This window comes from Petromyzon marinus, chromosome 30 (assembly GCF_048934315.1).
Source record: "Petromyzon marinus isolate PM22_M1 ecotype Great Lakes invasive population chromosome 30, UKy_Petmar_22M1.pri1.0, whole genome shotgun sequence".
In the NCBI taxonomy this organism is placed as follows: Eukaryota; Metazoa; Chordata; class Hyperoartia; order Petromyzontiformes; family Petromyzontidae; genus Petromyzon; species Petromyzon marinus.
The window spans coordinates 7,302,047-7,324,967 of record NC_133696.1 but is presented as its reverse complement, the minus strand read 5'-3'; the positions used below and the strand labels follow the sequence as shown (position 1 = coordinate 7,324,967).

Genomic DNA, 22,921 nt, shown 5'->3' with positions numbered 1-22,921 from the left:
AACTAAGTTCGAAGTTCAGCTTATTTTGTTTAGCCAGGTGAAAGAGAACAAGACAGTGTAATTTGCAATAATGACCTGGGGCATTAGTCTGCCAGTAGAGGGTTGATGACTGCTGCTGTGCATAACCCCAATTGAGCAATTTGCAGTGCAACTTTCGAATTTGGCAACTTTGGAACCCTGACACCGGTAAATGTCATCAAGGGATATTTTATCATCAGTTGCAGTTATTGCATTTGCAGTAAATATTCACAGCGGCCGCTGAATTCGAACCGTGAACCTCTAACAAGCGGCAAACGCTTTACCGCTAAGCCACCACCCTAAATAATTCCCCATTACCCCAATAATGGGGCTAAACTGCTTTACAAATGGGAAATTTTGGCGGGGCAGGTTTGATGTGGCCACTTGGCCATAAGAAATGAATGTGCGGGCATGATAGGTTTCCCACCTCTTGTTGGAATAAAATGTTCCCAACTTAACCTCGTGTGACAATAGGTTCACAATTAGCACTCTCTCATAGGAGTGCCATGAGGTCAGCAAACACAATTAACTTGGTCAATATGATTAAAAGAAAAACCTCTATTTAGGTAAAATTCGGGTAAATTATGGTTAACATGGTTCCACTGTCGACCTGCTGTGACCTCTCACCTGTGCGGGTTGTGGGGCGGCCTCGCTTGCCTTTGGTGCTACTGGGGTCGCGACTGCTGCTGCTACTGTCACCGTTGCCGTCGCTGCTGTCGCTGTTGTTGTTGTCGCCGAAACTGTGGCTGCTACTGCTGCCTCCCCACCACCACCGCTGTTGGAGGTGGTGGCTGCAGTCTCTGAACTAGCCGCTTGGTCCGAAGTGGATGCGATCGTCTGCAGGTGTAACGATGCAACGCTCTGTGTAACACAAGTGTCTTTCTTAGAGAGAGCCGGGTTTTTTTCTTACCCAGCATTATAGACCCTGATTAAGAGTCTTGAGACTCGGCAAGACGTTCATCATGAATGCAAACAATGTTAAATATGCAACAATAACGATATGATGCAACGATACTATCGTCTGCTTTCACCATCTTCCCCATATGATAACATTTCTTACCCCATCCTCTTTCGAAAAAAGTACCCTAATCAACAATTCTTTCAAATTACCACACTGTATAGGTTCCCTCAGTTACACAAGGGGATGTTGAAGAATGGTGGCGAATGGGGGAGGCTTTCAACTAGCTGTGGATTGGTTATGATTGATGATGATTGTCATGTTTCCCTGTGTGTACCGTCGCATGAGACAAGTTACAATCGAAATTGTATCACGTTATATATATATCTTTTGTTGCATTCTATTTTAAGTATTTATAATCCATTAAAACTAATACTAATATACGAGCGCTTTTAGAAAATAAGCAACAGTTAACCATTACTATAATAAGTAATAAACATTAATGTATATTATGCACTTACAGATATTTATTGTTAGATGTAGCTGGGAATCAAACTAACAAAACACAGATATACTATGACAGAATTCAGATTTTGGGGGCAAGTGCTGCTATCGAGGCTGAGTGGACCTAGGGGGAGGCTCAGGACTGGTTCGAACACGGGTCACCAGGCACATGGCGAAGTGCAATGCTAAGCACTGCACTATTGCTCCCAACCACAAAACAAAAAAGACATCCCCAAATAGCCTTAACAGTCAGTTGGGGCAAGTACTGTGAGCGATCACCTATGAAGGCCGGCTCGGTACACTAAGGAGTGGGGTGACCAGAACCACGCCCGACTGCCTTTGTCTCCCCAGTGGCGATGTTTGCACACTGCACCAGGTACACATTTTAGGCTGAGCCAACCTCAGGGAGGCCCAGGACCGATTCAGATAACAGTCACTGGTGGTGGCCATGAGCGGGAATCGAACTGGGTTCGTCGGATTCGTAGTGCAGCGCGCTAACTGCTGCACCACAAAACACAAAGGACAAATGCAAAATCACATGGGCATTACCGAGATGGCGGGCCCCGGGGCGGGCGTTGACTGCGTGACGTTGGTGACGGCGCGGGGCTGGGCGGCTGACACGGTGTTGGTGGCCGTGTTGGTGGTGCCGGCTGTGGCGGTCTCCCCGTGCACGCTCTCCGGAATACCACCCTCGCCGGTAGGGGGAGGCTGAACTGTTGGTACAAAAAATGCGTGAACAGTGGAAGTTAAAGAACATTTATTTTTAAAAGTAACTAATTTGAGATATGGCCGAGTGGCAAAGGAATTTGAGCAACGAGCCAGTACCACCAAAATCCTGGTATAAACAATGATGTATCATTTCTAATTCGTTGTCTACCCCCCCCCCCCTTTTTATTCCGATTGTGCTATCAGTGTCATGTTATTGGTCTGCTATGACATTTAAAACTATATATTCAAATGTCTAGCAAAGCAGAGTAACTCTTCTGCTTTTCTGCAGTCCATCATTGATACCAAAAGCTAGCTCTGCACCGATGGTGCATCGCAGTTGGTGGTGACACTTTCTGCCACTCGCTCTACAATCAAGTTTGTCACGTAACAGTCAAAGCAACATTTAACATTTCTAAGAGCTGAATATTAGACAATGTGTAAAAATGTAAGCTTGTCATTAATTTTTTTTGTATGCAGTCGTCATTGGTGACCGGGCTGAGACCATCAACTCTCTACACTTGAGAACCCAATGTAGTCACAGGTGGCTACCCAAATTCAAACTTAGCATCTCAGGTCACACTAGCTCAGCCCCCTCTGACCTTCTGTGACACCCAGCCACTTTTTTCCGTAACTTTTATTACTTCTGCCAAAACGGTGCAAGGTGCAGACTGTTACCCTGGTTGGGGTCCATGCTGGCTGTGGTTGTGGTTGACGTGTTGGTGGTGTTGGTCTCCGACGTCTCGTGCGGCGGGCTTTTGCACTCGGGTGGTGCAACCACCTCTGCTGGGGGCTGGGCAACCGGGACAACTGACACAGCCACGGTCTGTGGCTTGACAAGCTGCTGTGCCAACATCGGCGGCTGTGGAAAGAGCGACGATGGTGGCTGCATTAGGAAGGCAATTGTTAGCCGATTTAAGAAAAGCAATAAAAAAAAGTGGCAGGTTGCGTTAAGTATAAATGTTACACTTGGTATGTAATTTAATGTGTAACAGTAAAAAAAAAATATCAAAACATCACTGCAAGAAGCCCTTGCAATGACAGAAGAAACTAAGTGTGGTAAAATGAGGCAAGTGTTGCCAGGTTGATACTGTCCCAACTCTAGTATGTACATATATTGAACTTCTTTCACACCGTATGTAGCCAACCATGCTAATCGGAGGTCTGGAGGAAGGACAACAAACCAATTAGTGTGGCGAAGATGATGGATAAATAATATCTGCGGGCCAGTTGGAAGTGGAAGGCCTCATTGGGCCAAGGGCTATACGAAATTAAGTCATGGGAGGGACGTTTCCGGCCTGTAGGTGGGAGATTCCACACCCCTGACCTACAAGGCGAGACATTTTTCTGAGAGATCAGTACTGCACATTTCCAGCGATCAGCTATCAACATCCCCAATGCAATACCATGAATCAAGAGCACTGTGCATCGGGAGCACATCGCAATAACACAGCGTGCGGTTACCGCAGCATACCTGGTTGATGGATGTGGCAGGCACGGCCGTGGTGCTGGTGACATGGGTGAGGGTTACGTTGGGCGCCGACGGCCCCGCCACGCCAGCCACCTGAGACGAGAGGGCGGCGATGGTGGCCAGCGTCGTGACAGGCGTCGCCAGCGCGGCCGGGACGGGGACGCACGTCACACCAGCCGCAGTCTGTGTGCTGAGGGCACCGGTAACTGTGCCCAGTGTCGTCATGCCTACGTCACGTGCACACACACGGGTTTAGAGCACAGATATACAACTTACCTGGCCTGTGAACACCAGGAGTACGCGAACGTAAAGTACTCGGTGGGCTGCTCGTCGCGAATAGGCTACCAGGCTCACTGAGAATCTCCGAGATACCCGCTTGACTCGCAAAACATCACATTTCCCAATTCTAAAGTGTCTTTCCAATTAAGTGGCTTTAACACATCTCCCTCGACACACACAATATACCGAAATATACACATAACATAATGATCTCTTGTATATCCGTTAAAAGACTGTTGCGGCAAGTGATGTTAAGCTAGCACCTATGGAGGCTGGTACAGCACACAAGGGGGTGGGCGTCCAACACTATTCACAGCCGGTGCTGATGTTTACACACCGCACAGGGTACTCATTTAGGGCCCAGTCAACCTAGGAGAGTCCCCGGGACCAAACTGCAGTTTAAATATTTGCCACTATTATCAGTCGTAACGCAATACACTACCATTCCCCACATGTAATCGCGCACACGCACAAACCTGTGGTGCCCTTGACGACCAGTGTGGTAAGGGCAGGCTTCCCTGCAGTGACGGTTGCAGGGGAAACCAGACGCACCCCTCCAATCATGGTGGCGGCCGACATGGGAGTGACGGCGCGCAGGATGGTACCGGCAGGGCCTGTCCCACGCAGCAGCACCTGGGACAGACGGATGTGAATTGTACACGTTAATGCAAAAGCATCTGCATACACACACAATACAGAAAGTGCATTTGTCAATTGGTACACTTAAGGCCCGTGACCCAATCGCCCGAAATTTGCCGGATCGAGTCACACCTCGGCAGATAAATGGGGTTCAGACTGAACAGCGATGGGATGGGAAAGTCAGCCCACATACGTTAAAAATGCAATTAGAACTTCACTAGAATGATCGATTGAAACCTTACACACGTAGAAAGACCATAGCAAGCAGGATTGTACCACGATAGTGCTTGGATGGACAATTATCATGCATTGCACGATAGTGAACCGAGATTATTTATTATAGAACAGGTGCTGTAGGTTACTACTGCTGGGCTTTCAGTCTGCGGAGGGCAATGCAACATCCATTGTTATACTGTACTACTATGCTCCAATGGTCTAACAGCTTTTCGTAAGTGGAATTTAAAGGCCTAAAATTGTAATTTTGACCGAGCCAAAGAATGGTTCCGCTTGTCCTCAAGTCAGTAAGATCCACTTTGACACGGGTCAGTCATGATAATGAGACTACAGTAAAGCCTCGTTATATCGGTATTTGATAATTCGCAATTGGGGAAAATTCGGCACGGCTGCGCTTTCGGCATATGTACAAAATTAGTAATTCGCCATGAACCGAATTTCCGTACCGAATGGTCCAATGTCAGCAAACACGTGCCGCGACACGACCAAAACAATGACTCAGTTTAGTGGCGGCACGCGTGGCGAGCGTTAGTGCAGACCTGTTGCTTTGGACTTTACCTTGTTAAGGGGCACTCTCTGCAAGCCAACCCTCTCAGATGTCGTCTACACCTACATCAATAAGTCATAGAAAGGGACTGACGATTAAAACCCGTAGTCTGGATAGAATTGATGCAGGTGTGTCAATGCGTACGGTGTGTGAAGAGTTTTACATAAAATAAAGCACGTTTAATGACATCAAGATAGGCCGGGAGAAACAATTTTTGGAAAAAAATAATTATTGGGGCAGGAGATACTGCGACGTACCATTGTACATGATTCAGAATATTGGATAATTTGGAAGTGTCCAATTAACGGCTGAATGTATTCGTCTCTGAAGTTTCCACCTGGTTAAATAAATCAACTTGAACTTTAGTGCTCACCTGTGTGACTCCGGACTGGGTGCTGCCTAGCTTGGGCATGGCTGTGATAATCTTTCCTGGAGCTCCGGTTCCAGAGGTCATGACCTTAGTGGTGATGTAGGTGATGGGGGACTTCATTCCACCTGTTTGAGTTCCACCTACAGTACATCACCAAGTAAACATACATACACAACATTAGATGCATTATAAAACACATGCCTAAGAAAAATCTCAATGACTTAAAAAACTGGGCATGGACTGGACATGGTGGTCAAGACTTATGAAGGGAGTGGTAGCCAAGGGAGGGTACACGCCCAAAAGGACATCCAACGTAGAGGATTGGAGCGATGAAAGCAGTTCGCGTGCTTCAGCCAGATGGGATTGTTGTGTCGTAAGACTGTGAAAAATGGCTTTCATCCAGCAGTGGATTTTACCAAGGCCGATGATGACGATCCCATGCCTATACTGTATGTTTGTTTTTGATTACCAACCTCCATCCCCTATCTGTGGAGAGAAGGGAGCAGGGCAGGGGTCAGAAGCCCGAGGCCACAATAATAGCTCATGGAGCGTGGGCACACAAACCCATGCCCTGGCATGGATCCTCCATGACAAATGGAAACCAAACTAAGCCATTCCTGTGTCAGCAGAGCCTGGTTCCCCGCATGAGTGGAAACAAAGCAATAGCATAATCCGATGAGATTTTTTTTATCCAGTCAAGCACTGTGTGATCGGTCACCTGTAGCCCCAGCCTGGCTCATGAGCGCCGACATTGGGATGGTCTTGATGATAGTGGCACCGCCGGGCTTGCCCACGACGGTGCCCGTGTGGCCGGCCATGGCACCGATGTTGAGGATCTGTGCCGTGCCAGTCATGCCACCCGCCTGCGAGGTGGTGATGAGTGTGGCAGGCTTGCCATCCGCCGATGTCACCAGCTTCACGATGGTAGCGCCCGGAGGCAGGGTGCCCTTGGTCTGTGGTGCAAATGGTGGCGTTGTCAGTGGGTGAGGGAGAGATGATAGGGATGTAAATTACATTATTACATTTTTTACCAGGTAATGCCCACTAAGCGAGATAGTTCTTTTTCAGAAGCAACCTGGCCACAAATGACAGCTCAACGAAGCGGCTTATCACGTTTACATTTATAGCAGCCAAATACTCTAACGCATGTTTCTATATGTGAAGCGAAAAACTGTAGGACCTGTCCTCGGTCTTCCATTCCGCAACACAATTAAAAGGTGAAACTGCAACTCTGCAATTGGTTTCTCACTGAAATGCTGATGGATGGCCTTCCACCAGAGGGCGCTCCATAAAGAGGGTCAGAATCAGAATCTTTTTTTTATAATGGAGGAATCTGATGAGCTATCAAGCTCTTTTCCAAAGATGTCCAGTATGGGTATGTCATATCCAGTATTTGGCCTACCCTTCCACACTGACCAGAAAGGTCGGAATACCCAGATTTTACCTCCCCCCACCCCCGCACCCCGACCAGCCAATCATCTAACTGCTGGGTAATTGTTGGGTGGACAGGGGTAAAGGGATATAAGAAGCCTGCCCAACCGCACTGCCGGGAGCTCGAATCTTTTCCGGTGACCTCTGGACTGCAAGTCCAGTGTATTAACCATCGCAGCAAAGCAGAATCTCTCGAGATAAGTGGCGTCTGCTTCACAGTGTAATTTAACGATCCTGCGACATCATTCACAAGAGTAAACCATTGTGTGCCTGCATCATGGTCCAAATTTGGAAAATTATAAAAATTATTACTCAATTTAAAAGTACATAGCAATTATGGCCCCCGACTGCAAAAACTTGACAGGACCCTCCTGTGGAGTCCTCAAACTCGTTGAAGCCTTCCTGGGTAAACAAGCGTAATAAATAAAATACAAAAAATAGAGTTTATTAGTCTGAAATAAATATGATTTTTTTGCCCATTTTAGAATATGTAGAATCTAGCTAGGTATTTAACTATTATCCTGGTGCATTACCATGATTAAGGGTTACAATTCAACAATCTTACTTTTACACTGTGGTGAATATAAGACGAGTGGTGATAGGATCACATTAATTAATGGGAAATGTTATTTAATAACAAGGAGTTGTGCACAAGCTACCATAGATTATTGCTATTCTATGCAGTTGTCCTGCTGACATTTGTGTATACACACACTGAGCACTCCCAATTATCCAAGACACCTTATTGGAACAAACCGATCATCTAAGCTTTCAGCCAAAGTAATCAAAACCATCGTTGACATTAACAGATATGCTGCTGGGATTTACTTGGATATGTCTAGCACTCTACTTTCTATAAAGGATTAACTTTACTCGTTTCCCTCACTGGAACCATCATGGATGTTGCAATGGCTCCCCGGTGGGGGGTGCCTTGTGCAGTTCTTTGCACATTTCGAGCACCAATTACCACAACGATTGCACCATGGCTCTACCCGGAGGTGACGCTGGCAGCCACTGAACAAAGCATTTGTTTATTTTCCCCCTCTGGTAGGACAACTGCCAAATTCTGTGTGTATCTTTTTCTTCTTTCCTTACAATCCCCCCAAATGAAAACAACACCCCAGATGCCAAAGCCTGGGGGCACAAAATTAAATGAAGCACATCGGTGCAAGAAATAAGGGAGCAATCATTCGCTGGGGCCATCCCACACCGCAGTGGTGGACATGCGTTGTTGCAATGAAAATTAAATATGCATTGCTAATGTACTCAGGCGGCCAGACAATTTAAGGGGCTAATAAGTGTTATCAAGGCAATGAGTCAGCACTTGTGAGACTGGGTTTGAATCGTGGCAGCTACATACGATTAAACTGGATTCACAAGTATAGTGAGATGATGGTCTCAGCTTGGTCACAAAACAATGCACAAAAACAAAATGGTTTGATTGCCATGGTGAAATTACTATTTGAAAATGAAATGTGCACCACCCTTTGTATGGCTACAAAGGGTGATTTTACACTGGTAAGTTTGAGAATACAGAATGTCTTAATAGTAAGACATTACAAGAACAACAGTAAGAATGAGATTGGGAGGACAACTGTCAATAAAAAGGTTGAACCAGAGTTAGGGATGTTCTCAGAAGCACGCACGTTTAGCCGACAGTTGAGACTATCCACTCGGGAAAGGCTACGATCCCCTTCAGTGTACTTGCGCAACGGTAATCCATGCACAAACACGGTTGCAAAATAATGCTTGCTCTGGAAATTAAACTTTACACGCAGTAAAGGTAAACCCTTCATCATGTGCACCAGGCCATCTGCAAGCACTGACTGAGAGGATGAGTCGCAGCCCTTCCCATCAAGCACAAAAGGAGGCACACCCCTGCTCAGTTCCACACCAACTTGATAAACAACCTCCTGCTGTTGAGAAATTCACAGGCCAACTGGCAACACATTTTCCGCAGAGGATGCCAACGTTGGGCACACAAAAGCTTGTTTACTGGCTCCAGTTTGGGCTTATTTATTGCGTTAGTGTGGATCCAAGCATTACAATTATCTTCACGAGCGTACGCAGGCTGCGACAGGTATTGGAAGCATTAGTTGTACACGAACACTAAAACGACAACAATTATGCTCGAGTCATACATTATCAACTGTATGTCACCCTGCAGCCGGTCACTTTGTATTCGTTTTTGTTATTAATCCTGTGAACTTGGTTCGTTTGGTTTTTGGTGAAAAATGTCAGCATTAATGTTTGTGGATCGCAGCAGACATATCATGTTTGTGTGACCCGCAAACAAAACCTACATTCAGTCATCTGAAATATCGGGACCGGCCAGAGGAAGGCATTGCCGGGTCTGGAGACTAGATGGGTGGCTGTGAAAGGGTTTATCCAAAGAAAATTTGTTTTTGATATTCATAATTAATGTACGATAGGATTAATGTAAAAGGAGGCAAATGGCTTTTCAAACGATCCTAAAAGCTGCCGTCAAGAGCTTGCGGGACCAACGAAATAAAAATCAAGCAGCACACACAAACCGGCAAACACTCGCCGCCACAGGACAAAGCGAAGGAGGCTAACCTGAATGAAGTGGGCGAGAGAGCTCGCCTGCGAAGTGACAACCCCAGACTGCACAGGCTTAGTCTGCATCAGCGTCACCAGAGAGCCCAGATTGGAGAGCTACACGGACAGGCAGGCGGGAGGATACACACACACAACACAGCCGGAGGGGAGAGCAAGGGGGGGAGGATACAAAGGCAGTGTCACTACGCACACAAACAACAAGGCCCAGGCAGAAAAAAAATCACCCAAACCACAGCAATAAAAATAAAAGCGATTCCCCGCTCAATATGAGCATTAAAGCTGTGAACCTTATAAGTGAGGGCTGCTCGCTCTACCACTGAGCAACCAGGCTGGGTCAACCAAATAAAGTAGTTCTTCATTGAATTAAAAAGTAGTCCCAAGTAATTGAATTGAATAGCTTTAAGTCAAGGACGTCACACTGTTATTTGAACTCCAGAATATTTTTGCCACATCGGTGAAGGGTGACGTGACCCAATAAACAGATAGCTCTTATCTTATAGATTAACTTGCTTCAGCTATGTATTCTGAACTGTCCATCACGTCTTACAATTAACTGATATAAAATACTCAAACATCACTTCAGAATCACCCCCACATTGATGTGCTTTAATAACATATTATAACAATATGCAGCACATTTTTGGCATTGGACATGTCAAGCCACAAGGTGCATGTCAAATTTTTATTTTAGAAAAATAAAAGCCAGTGCTCGACACATGGAAAAATAATCAGGGTTCGAGAGGTAAATTGTTAGTTTTACATTTCCAGAATGTACCATGTATCGACTGCATTTTGAAAGTGAACTAAAATATACTCTGGTGGGTTCCATCATCTTTCAGTTAACAGCATATGTTAAGCTGATCTCAGATTTAAAGCCATATGCAAGTCGTTTTGTAAAAATGTACATGAAATAAAAAAATCTTTGCAGATATAGAAATATAAACATTTTAAGGAAACATTATATTAGTTAAGGTGGGCAGGCAAATTGGCTTGCATAAAAGAAGAAAAAAGTAAAGCTCACAAAAACTATGGATAGAAAAGAAGTTGTCAACTATAGGAAACAACATAGCACAAAGTGTGAAAAATAAAATTAATAACCCCACTGCCCCACAAAATAGCCCACAAATAAAATTCAGCCATCCACCAAACACAATCACAATAAAACAAAAACAGTTACACTATGTTATTTCAATACGTTTGTATTTCTTCTAAATTTATTCTAATTGCCTTCTTGCTACGTGACAAAGAAGGCATTTTTGTATTCTCACAGAGACGTGTACTCTGCGTGCGGTCGACATTGGCCCATGGGCGAGATTTTTCAGAATGACCAAAAATCCTTCAAATGTAATTTTTACCCTTTAGACAGTAGAATGTGCACTTTCCCAAAACACGTGTATACCATTAGACAGTGAAAGAAATATAATTGTAATTCTTAACAGCTGGAATTTAGGCACATCAAGTGCAAAACCAAATTGAATGATGGATCACTGCTGACCGGGCTAAGACCATCAAGTAACTACATTTGACAACCTGGCTTAATCACAGGTAGTTGAAACGTGAATTCGAACCCAGGGTCTCTGGGGTTCCAGCTTAGCACTCTGGACCATGTGGCACTCGAAAAACATTACAATCATATTCAAGAAAAAAAACATGTTTTGGTGTTTTAAAATGCTATTCAATAATACTTATTTTTCAGAAAGACATATTGCTACGTTTATTACAACAGAATCCTGTGTTTACTCAGCATGTCTTAGCACTAAACCCAAGCATGCTATAATTTTATCGCTACTTGGTACTCGGCCACAAGTGTGGGTTCACAGTCTAATTGGTGGGCACTAGTAATATTTACATCATGATGCAATGCAATAATTATCTAACATTTAGCAAATATACACTGGTTAATTCTGCCAAGAAGCATAACACAGTTAAACTAAAATATATGGAAACACAAAGCAGGTGGAGACTGGCACCGAGGTCGCCCTCGCAAGAGGCAAACACTGTTACAGGTGTATCAATGGGTTTATTTAATCTCCAGGTTAAACAGATACAGCAACCTCCTACCATCATTATCCTCTGCCTGTCAACTTCCACTTGCATTAACATTTGGGTAATTTTTTTCACAGAAATCAGCCACAAGCCACAATGGGTAAGGTTTGTCTCCTCAGGTGGCATGGACAAATGCTCTCGGCCAATAACTTTTCAGCCGGAGGCGAGGGTGCAACAACGCGACGCTCTCCTGACACGGGCGACGTGACGGCTTACCAGTGTGCCGCCCCCAGCCACAGACAGGGGGCTCTTGACGAGGGTGATGGTCTTGGTGACGCCTCCGATCATGGTGGTGACCACCTGCGCCTGCGGCATTACCGAGATGGTGCCGGACTTGTGCACGGTGATGATGGGCCTGCCCGAGGTCCCCGACACCGTTCCGGGTGATGACACCTGGGCGATGGCCGACTTCAGCATGGAGGTCGCAGGAGCGTTGACCTGAAGGGAATGACGCTATACTCAAAAATAATACTGCTCTTATAGATATCCTGTCGCTGTTACCGCCATCAGAGGGTCGTGGATCTATTAACATGTTAATGGGCCCATAGTCGCGCGTAAATGAAGAAAAAAAGGATGTTGAAATGGTTAGGAGTTACCGATTGATCGCGCCATTGTTTTGCAGAGCGGCATCTTTTGTTGTACTAAAGCACCGTTAATGACGACGACCATATGAGGTGGATCATCATCTTTACTTAAGACAAAAACTAGTGCAACGATTTTTTTTTTACATATTAGATGTGTACCTCGGATGTGTCCCGAGCTGTCACACGTGAGTTTGAGGCTTCATAAATGTGGGGCAAAAATAAATTTCAAAATTACGGAAAGGTAGGTCACCATAGCATTGTCTAGTAACACCAAATGACAAATTAAAATATATTGGAGTGATGTTACTTAGTGTAATGACACGGCTGACCGTAACAAGTGAGTCTACCATCTCATGAACAAATATTCAAACTTATATGGAACAGCCTAGAAGGTAAGGCCTCGACATCTATCTCAGGTTATATCTTCGTTTAAACTATTGGTTAATCTGGTTTGTCTGAATAATTGAGGTGTGATTATAAGTAACAAGTGTTGATATTAATGCAAGTGCCAACTTTAAAATGGTGACCAGAAATTAACTCTTCATGCCTCTGAACTAAATTTCATGAGGACTGACAAGAATGAGGCATGAATTTCCTTACCAATCTCGTCGCCCGCATAAAGAGCATGAACGTCAAAGCCACGAGCACGTAATTGCGAACCATTAATTCCATTCACAGGCCCCAAAACATGTCATGGGCTGAACAGTCAAATAATTAGCGTTAATATACTAAATAAAGTAATTAAGCGGCTTAAGTTTTATTTCTATAGGGGACAGTGTAAAGGGGTGGAAAATTGGATTGTTAATCGCGTTTGTTTAGCGTTAGTGATAATTCAACGTAAAAAAAAACAAATTACCAAGAGTTATCAATCGACATGTCCAATAATAACTGCTTCTTCCAATGCGATGTAATCTACACACCCAGGATTTGCCAAGAGTCGGGAACGACCGACGTCACTCACCACCGCTTTGAGATGTGAGACACGGTCCCTTACCACAACAGTGCCAGGAGGAACTTTAATGGTGCCTGGGATGCCTGTGGATCCAGCTGCGAGTGTGGTTGTGGTGGCCCCCAACGAAGAGGCCCCTGCAGGGATCTTTTGGGTGGCGGCGGCCGCAGCAGCAAGCGCTGCCATGCCACTCATCTGTGGCGTGCCAGAAACGGTCTGAAACAAGACCACAGTGAAAATAAATAAATTGCCAATGTTAAGAGGCAGCTTTGATCATGCGCAAGGTTGAGCTGTTGACAGTTTGTGCTTTTGTGTTGAGACGTTAGCCTGCTATATTTCATGTTATAAAGGCATTGTTAATAAAGTTGGTAAAATTTGTATTTGTGTAGTGACATCAGGGGTGTCACTGTATGGTGTCGGCCCGGAAGGGTCGTGCCGTTCGATGTTCCCACATTGTGGACAGCACCGTGTGCGTGGCTGTGTGTAATACCAGCCCTAGCAGGGCTCAGCGACCCCGAGGGGGAGGGGGTGAGTGGCAGCCCAGGGGCAGGGTTGCCCCGGGCCGTGGCACTCTGGTTGACCCCGTAGGCACGTGATCCGGAATGTCCACACAGGGGGCCCCAGGTGGGGCGACTAGTGGGTGATCACGTGTCCGGAGAGAGCTCTTGAGAAGGTTCGAGAAGGTTCGAGAGGTAACAAGAATGTTCAGGAAGGCGGGCGTGGCCAAGGGCGGAGCAGCCCTGACCGGAGAGGGATATAAGGCGGGTCCCTGAGAGGGACCAGGGTCACTGCATTCTACAAGCTGGAAGCTCAACATCTACAAGCGGGAAGCTCTACATCTCTGAAGCTCTCCATCCTACGAGGCAACCACGTGGTCGGAGACCCGTGTGAGGGGTCGACCCTTTGTAGCAGTGACTCGCTGTAGTCTGGTGAAGGGGCAATTACCCCTTTGTGTTACGGTGTTAGAAATAAAAGTGTTGCTTCTAAAAGGAACAACGTCTGCGACTCAGTTGGACCCACTACATTTGTATCCAAGAAAATTGATAATGGCTGTGCTGTGTTATAGAGACAGTTGGCATCTCAGAGATCAAGTTAAAATTCAAGTTTCAGCTGTTCGTTGTTAAACCAGATCTTAAGTGCAAACGAGTTTAGGGTATGAGTTTGTCTCCAATGACTGCAAAAAAAACCCATTTTATTTTGTTGATAATGAATATTTGCATGTAATATGTATTTTGTTTAACTTATTTTGCATCGTACGTAGCCAGCCGTGCTAATTCAAGGTGCGGGACTTTTTGGGTTAGGCTACGCAATGATCTGGCCAAATATCTGTCCTAAGACCTCCACCACCCAACATAGCCAAACAAATGTAATTATCGCATGCACAAGCACTTAACACGCCAATACAAGTATTATTTATTGATGAAAATAACTTTAAACGAGCTGTCATGAATAAATTGCAGTGTGCAAACATTACAAAGTAGGTGATTTATTCATAATAGACTATTATACCATTTTTAACACTTAATTTAATCTTCAATTTAAAAATCCTATCCCTCTACAGCAGGGGTGGGGAACGTCTGGCCCACGGGCCATATAAGGCCCGCAAAATCATTTGGTCTGGCCCTGCTAAGGCAACTGCAGGCGGGTCTCGAAATTCAATGAATCTAGGAGCAAACCTGGAAAAGCAGTTGCAAGTAGCAACATCATCAATTCCAGCTAACATCACACGCCTCAACAAAGAGAAGCAGTTCCAGCCATCACATTAGGGGTGAGTTAATTAAATGTTTGACCAATAACAGGCTAATTTTTAAGTTGACAATTTTGTATGGCCCACGAATGATGTTAGAAATATACAAATGGCCCTTGGCAGAAAAAAGGTTCCCTGCCCCTGCTCTACAGGCTCACTTATTTAATCAGTAATTATGAATAAGAAATATATTAATCACTGGCAAACATAAATGTGTAAAGAAAAGTCATATATATGTTTTTTATATTTAGTTAAAATGTGATTGGTTGTTCCTGTAATGTGTTTTCTGGAGATGCTTGGCAGCTTCAAGCGGAATATCGTTTCCGATTTCTTAATTTGGGTGTGCGAATGTTCTTCAACTTAGTGGTTTAGTTGAAAAAAGTTATTGGTGATTTTAATGCTTGCACATGGTGACAATTTTATTTGTTTGGCGATGTCACTTTGTAAACATCAAGTACTGTACTGTATAATGTTACTGCTGTATTATTGGTCTTGAGATATTTGGTTTTGCATTTAATTTGGCTAAATTGTCGATAATTTATAAGAATACTTTTTAGAGGCATGTAACAGGCCGACAACAGAGCTGTAGCCAGTTTTCCCCGCTCTGAGATTTCTAAACAGAGGACGACGCTTTGTCTCATGCCTTTACGCCCAGAGCACAACTGGAGAAAAGGGGTCCACAAAATGTTGCACTAATTTATGAGAAATTACTCGCGATTGTTCCGAAGATGAACTCACCCCTACCGTAGGAATATAGCCTTTTCAACACTGACTCAGGGCTGTGAAAAAGAGATGAGTGTTGCCCCACTCTCACCAGAGCAAGATACCTCTGTAAATGCTCGTAATTCAGTGAACTATCGCCCTCTAGTGGCTTAGGGGGAAATAAATTGCTAACGTACAGCAGACCTCAAGCTGCAATTACTGAAACGAATGTATGCTGGCGCTTATATAAAACACCTATCCCGCTCTCTCCATCCAGGGCATAGAGAACATGCTTATAAACAAAGGCATTTTTTCCTTTTATACTCACAAATCCTCACCCCTGTACCATATTCGGAGTGGTTACATGGGCCACCCCATGTTACGTCAGCCGTAGGGGTTATTAGATAGTACTTCACCGTGCCGTTCAGTGTGGGTTATGAAGGGGGGGCAGAACCATTTCAGTGACAACTTGAGTCGCTGGGGTCAAACCACTGCGTTAAGGCTGCACATATTTCATGACTATTTATTAAAATTAATTCCCCCACCACATCACGTGAGTATAATTTGTATTTATGATGTATGGATTTAGTTCATATGCTGGTTGTACCTTCAAGCAATAACAAAAAAAACACCACTGTATTTTAGTAGAAAGCGAGATCAATTAAAAACTTCCCCTACCCACACAAATTGTTGTTCCTGGCAATCGGCAAGGTTATGGGTGCGACTTGACGATAGAATAACAAAAAGTTACGGATTAAGTTTGGAGCTTGTAATTTTCTGCAGCAGTGCCACATGGAGCATCAAGTGACACGCACCGTGGGTAGGGCGGAAACGGTGATGCCCGGGGTGGTAGGCTTGCGTGTGACGGTGAAGATCGGAGAAGAGGATGCACTGGCTCCCTGCGTGGTCTGCACCCGCACCACGGTCGTTCCTGATGGCAGCAAAAGGCGTACACGAAGCACACGATAACAACGGTGTTAGAACTGCTCACGTGGTGTGCTTGAAACACCGAGAATGTCGTTATCAGCACATATACAATACACGTGCATGTACAGCTATTTGTCAGTCCCCATCCCCCCACATCGTGAGGTTCATGGGGACTATTCGTCCATTCGTCAAACTGGTCAGTATGGATTGGTGAATGCAGGAAGCAGACTTTGGGGGCAAATGGCGATACAGTATGTTGAACGTCTTTACATTGGCTACGTATGGTGCGAAAGAAGTTCAACATACATAACGCTTGACAACAAATTTGTGAAGCTGCCTATCCAACGGGAGTGAGTAGTTTAACACGTAAGCGTTCGCGACCAATATCATCCATAAGAGGTTTTTTTGGGTTAGATCGCGTAAACATATAAATGTGTCGTTAAAACCTGCCACCACCCGACAGCCAACTAGTAAGGGTTGTAACGTAAACAGAACATGCCAATTCGTCACGAGTACAGCACACCGGTGTGTTGGAGAGCATTGCCACAACATTTACAATCTGAGTAAGACGTCTCGCCAGTAATTACAACTAGCTTCATCAGGCGACAGCCAGATTTCTGGAGAAGTCCACCTGTTTTGTTCCTTATATAGAGGCTTAGATGTGATGACCACACTTCTGCGCTCTTGCGCAAAGTGAGGGGGGGGGATTAATGAGTCAACGTACATTATGCATGTGCAATATGCAAGCCCTTTGATCTTGCCCTTCCTGTCCATTGTGTATTAAAATAGCCGGACCAACGGTAATCCCTTTTGAATATGGTGCCCTTTATAAGCATGCATTTTAACAATGTATTATTTGATTATTCATCTTCCAAGCAGCACTAAGGCGGTAGCTATCCGAACGGTTAAAATATTTTTTATTTCTTTCAATTTCGATAGATTCTCTAATTAGTCTTGGCCAGTAGTAGCTAGTTTTGCACAAAACTTCAACATGAAAATCAATTGAGTGTCCTTGTTGGCACGCATGTTCTGCTATTGCTGACAGTTATATTTGGGAGTATTTAATATTTATCTGATGTTATTTTAGTCTCATGCTGATGATTCATCCTGTTTGCCCAATATAAAATTTGCCACACGTGCAGTTAATCCTGTACACACATTCTGTTGATAGCTTCGGTAATACATCTTTTGTGCCAGATATTAAATTCTGTACTTTATGTACCGTGCCAAATCTGACTCGGATGTTTTATTTTTCCAAACATCTGGCTAGTTATCAGTTACTCCTGCAATGTATGGTATTTTGATTGTTTTAATTACAGTACAACCTTGGATTGCGAGCAACTTGTTCTACAAGTGTTTTGCAAAACGAGCAAAATTTTAAAATACATTTTAACTTGATAAACGAGCGAGGTCTTGCAATACGAGTAGTACGTATACGCTTTGTCTGCCGTGCGTCACGTGATCACAACTGAGCCGATGTTCTTCCCTCTCTCTCGCTGCGGGATTGTGGGTAATCGTCTCCCATGCTCGGTCTCAGTCGGCGTGCCTCACTCGTATAGTCAACATCCGTGCGAGCGTATACTGTTTACTATAGTGACCATGTGTGTGTGCGTAAACCATTTTTTTAATTTTGTGTCCAAGTGTAGTGACTGTTCTTTAGTAACTGTACTGCAACAACAGCCCCCATGAAGAAAAAGGTTGAAAAGGAGGCAAAAGCAAGTGTCATTGAACAGGTTCCTTGTTAAAGTAGCACAAAAAGAAAAATGTTCCAGTGAGCCAACAGATGGCAGTGATTCCGTTTGTGACAGTGAAAGTCGTCCGACACAATAACCCTCCTCCTCTCCTCTCGTCTCCCTCACACCAGCCACGATTAAATTGACTTAATACATTTGATTACTTTATATTACATTTAAATAATACAAATATAAAAAGGTATTTTTTATTAATAATTTTTAAATATTTTTGGGTTGTGGAACGAATTATCTGAGTTTCCATTATTTATGGGGAAATTCGCTTTGATATACGAGTGCTTTGGGTTACAAACACGTTTCCGGAACGAATTATGCTCGCAATCTAAGTTTTTACTGTACTTGGGCAGTTTCAATGCTCGTGTTATTTTATTTGGCATTCGATGCCCTGTTAATTTGTGCATCATCATAACCGTTCATTTGCAGCACTTCTTTAACATGTTGAATTTCACTTCTCACTTTCTTAGCTCGATGAATTAAGTGGAACCTCATCTTGATAAGAGCAGATTTCTCTGCGGAGTGATGGTGTATGTTTCCAGATGGGATTACTGCAAGGGGGTTCTATAACCTGTTTGACGTTGAATATTATCTTTTCATGTGTGCATTTTTTTCTGGGCAATTCCCATTTCATCCCTGCACCTGCACTAATTTATAAATGCCAATCGACCAGAAATCCCAATGCAATAAGCTACCTCCTGAAAATAAGTCTTCAGGCACTGTGAGGCTTTCCTGGGCAAATTCATATTTAGAGTTGAGCTTATTAGAGTAGAATGGTTTTGATTTTTAACAGTTTGGACATTTGACCATATACATTGAAAGTAGTGTTAGAGCCAGCATTTGGTGCAGTATTACATTTGCAACTGAATTTAATCAGCATCTCACATACTACTGATATTCCCCGTGCCTCTCACGTACTTACATTTAGGTATGTAACAAGAAATCATTGCTTGCTTAACCACTCCCTCCTCAACCACTAACTGTGGTCAGCAGTAGACCACCAACCTCCCCCTCTCCAGGCTCCCTTCAATCCCCCCCTCTGAGAGTAGCTAGTCCGCCTCCCACTGGGCATTCTAGGAACAACAGTAATAGTTTCAGTTGCATGGCCCACAAGCAAATTTCAATTTCTGCACGACTTTCCAAACAATTTGAAAGAAGGAAATTTATGTCAATTATATTGTAATTGTGCTATTAGCATCATGCCATGAGACACACGTTTAGTTCAAAACTCTCATAGCTATCAGTGCCAATACACAGCCCCAGGAAATGTCAGAACTACCGAAGTCCCTCTGACGGGTCTTTATCCACGTGTGATAAAATATTTAAATGGTCTAACAAGAGCGCTTCTGGTAAATCAATCTGATATTTGTTATTCTCAAGAGCTGAAATAAGCCAAAATGTCAAAATAAATTGCGACGAGGCTGAGACCACCAATTGGCTAACTTGGAAACCCGATTTGGTCACACATGGCTGAACTCTGAATTTGAATCGAAGTTCTCAGCATTGTCAACTTGGTGCACTATTCATATTTAACATACTACAGCAATGCAGACCAATGGCGTAGACATTGCATGTAACAATGCATCGTCCCCTCCCAGAAATTCAATTAAATGTTGCAATTCATGGTCACAAATCCCTAAAAATATCAATACTTTGTTAGTGCATTTGCTAAATTGTGTTTGCTCCATTACCCTAGACACATGCATTTAATCTGAGAACCGCTGACAGTCGCTACAAGAGAGGATCTGTCCCGGACATCAACCCTCAGATAAGATGCCAAAACTCTACAAATGGGTAGATGTGCACAAACCGTAAACAATTCTCACACGCACACAGAAACGAGGCATGCATCCTAAGCAGCTCACATGGTACCGTTACCACATATGCACACACTGGCACGTCTAAGCGACGCAGCTTTGCTCACCTTGAGCGTTGGCTGCCCCCATTCCTCCGGCCGCCGATGCGCCCAACAGACGGATGCCTCCGGTCGTAGCCATCTGTGGCATGGGGCTAGCGGGGATGCCAGCAGCCATAAGTGGCGCCGTGGCAGCGTGCGAGGGGCTTTTGTCGCCGGCCATGGCGGCGGCAGCGGCAGCGGTAGCTGCAGAGGCTTGGTCCATGGCGCTGACGCCTGCAGGGGCCTGCACTGGGGTGGCGCCGGCTGGCGGGGGGATGTCATACTTCTGCAGCTGCAGGAGGTACGCGTCAGCCGTGCTGACGGCGCCCCAGCTCACCTCCAGCGAGTCCGTGCTGGCGCGCACCAGCTGCACACGACCCGGCGCCGGCGGCCTCTCTACGTTAGGAAGGTGGAACGGACAGAGCATCATCATCATCAGCCATGGTCCATCCACTCCTGGTGGATGAAGGCCTCCTCAAGCCAATGTGTAAACAAAACAATTGACAAGACACCAAAATAATGATAATAGATGACAAGAGTTTCAGGGTGTTGTTTCACTCCAGTGCCCATGGGGGGACAATGGTCTTCGTGCAAACTGAGCTCTCAATTAAGTAATGGGACCGGAAAACATTTTCATTGTTTTTAGCTACAAAGCAGTTGGAGCTTTCAAGTTATCCACGCAACTTGCAGGACTGCGGCAATCAAGGACCAGAAATAATGCACCCCTGTCACAGATACAAATGACTGTAAAAAATATACCGACGCCTTTGACCGGAAAAAATAACGCGCGCGGATGAGGTTGGCAGTGACTGGCTGTGAACAGGGAAAAGATGCTCGAGCACGTACCTGTCTCGAGGTACCACAGGTCCTTGCAGCACACCTGGTTGTTCCAGGCCTTGCGGTAGCCATCTCGGCCGCTCCAGACAAACAGGCGTGAGTTGATGGACACGGCACAGTGGCCAGCGCGCGGGCGCGGGTTGTTATCCTCAGACGTGTCAGTCGGCACTGACTGCCAGGTCATCGTTTCTGCGCGCGGCGGAGGAAAAACATATTTAAAGTACGCGTAATACGAGGTAATTTCTTGTGTGTGCAGTTGACCAGTGGAGAATGCGTCCCAATTGTGAAATATGTGTGTGCTATAACTAATGTTTGTGATTAAACGATTTTTCAAGCTTACATCTTTACTAATAACATGTGCATTTTCCTATGCAATGGTGAGATGATATTGTAAATTGTTGAAAGTATAAAGTTAAGTCGCTTTGAGATTCTTTGGCATTTAAGAGACTAATGCACATTCATATCAATTTATGAATAGGTAACTGTCTGGCTTAAGCACTGCAACTATGTTGGCTGCAAACAGCAAGCAAAGCTTACGATCATTATTGTAAATCAAGCATACAAAATCAAGCATAATTTCCCCACTCACCCAGATTTAAGCAGGCAAGGTTGCTGGTGCATTTCCATTCCTTCTCATGTGTCGCTACTTTTGCGTCTTCCAATACAAGGGGCACCCATCCTCCAAACACGAACATTCTGGAATAGCAGCAAAAAATAACATTATGAACTCGCACACAAATCTGGTTGCTTATTACTTCTGTCGAGCTCTGTAAAGTCATTGAGCCCTCTTGAAAACCACACTTCACCACAACTAAATTTACTTGAGTGAAATATGAACAAGATTTAAATAAAACAGGAAGCATAGTTATGCTTTGTCAATTTAAACCTCGATTTCACGAACAAAATTAAATGCAATAGTTCCCAAAGCTTACAATGTCCTACTGGTCCTACTGGACTTACTGCTAAAAAATAGCTTCATACCTCAGATTCCTCCAGTCTAAATAAAGTTAAAGATTTTGATTCTGATATATTTCGCAGCTATAAATTATGCAGGATGTTCCACCTTTACTCCATCTTAGCAAGCGTATCCGATCCCTTTTTACAAGCATATCCGATCCCTTTTTACAAGGTGATAATTTAGATTGAAACCCATCTATTATGAGACTTTGACTGCATAAAAGGCATTATGTGGATGTCATCCAGGTTGATTCACATTCAATTGCCACCGTGACAGCATGGATCGTCAATGTTGAGGATTTGTATTTTGTTCACGTGCTTCAAGTGAACATATCTGCGAGTTCACCGCGTTGGGCGTGCACGAGTCTTACTTGGGTCCGATGACTGTGGCAGAGTGAAGACTGCGAGGGAGAGGAGCAATGCCCGACATCATTGGCTGGCTCCAGGTCATTGTGTCTGCAAGTGAGATGGATGGAGTTTCATGCAATTTTAAAAATTAAGCCAAAGCAATCAGTGGGTGTAGGTATATCACGTAAAGAAATATATTTTTTAATATATTTCATTATCAATGCACTGCCAGGTGAAAGACTCCCCATATCTGGTCATTCGTAGGCATTATTTGACCATATTTTACCAAGCTGGTCAGTGCAGAGTGATGAAGATGGGGAGCATAGACATGGAAGCGTTTGACAAATAAGTACCTCAATAGATTTTGCTATACTGCATGGCGTTTGTAGTCAAAAAGGTCAAAATAAAAAGGTAAAGATGCAGCCCTCCAATAGCCTCCCGACACAGCTTCTGATGGAGGGCCCTCAACTAGAGGGAGCTCAAGAGTCCCTCTAGAGGGTTCAACA

At 44.4% G+C, this 22,921-nt stretch overlaps 1 protein-coding gene across 4 annotated transcripts in view; it reads right to left on the bottom strand.

Moving 5' to 3' along the window:
* The window catches only part of HCFC1 (host cell factor C1), a 37,333-nt gene that overhangs the window by 7,722 nt on the left and 6,690 nt on the right, over positions 1–22,921 (bottom strand). For 2 of the 4 annotated variants that reach the window (XM_032963375.2, XM_032963379.2), the window contains exons 5-19: positions 22,439–22,523; positions 21,700–21,806; positions 21,120–21,299; positions 20,301–20,669; positions 16,520–16,635; positions 13,301–13,471; positions 11,939–12,175; positions 9,674–9,772; positions 6,384–6,618; positions 5,669–5,805; positions 4,352–4,508; positions 3,600–3,823; positions 2,804–2,987; positions 1,970–2,133; positions 646–879 (exon numbers count right to left, since the gene is read on the bottom strand). In XM_032963375.2, coding sequence (XP_032819266.1) covers positions 646–879; positions 1,970–2,133; positions 2,804–2,987; positions 3,600–3,823; positions 4,352–4,508; positions 5,669–5,805; positions 6,384–6,618; positions 9,674–9,772; positions 11,939–12,175; positions 13,301–13,471; positions 16,520–16,635; positions 20,301–20,669; positions 21,120–21,299; positions 21,700–21,806; positions 22,439–22,523 — 2,699 coding nt within the window. The remainder of the gene's footprint in view (positions 1–645; positions 880–1,969; positions 2,134–2,803; positions 2,988–3,599; positions 3,824–4,351; positions 4,509–5,668; positions 5,806–6,383; positions 6,619–9,673; positions 9,773–11,938; positions 12,176–13,300; positions 13,472–16,519; positions 16,636–20,300; positions 20,670–21,119; positions 21,300–21,699; positions 21,807–22,438; positions 22,524–22,921) is intronic. The other 2 variants (XM_032963376.2, XM_032963378.2) reach the window with 2 other exon arrangements.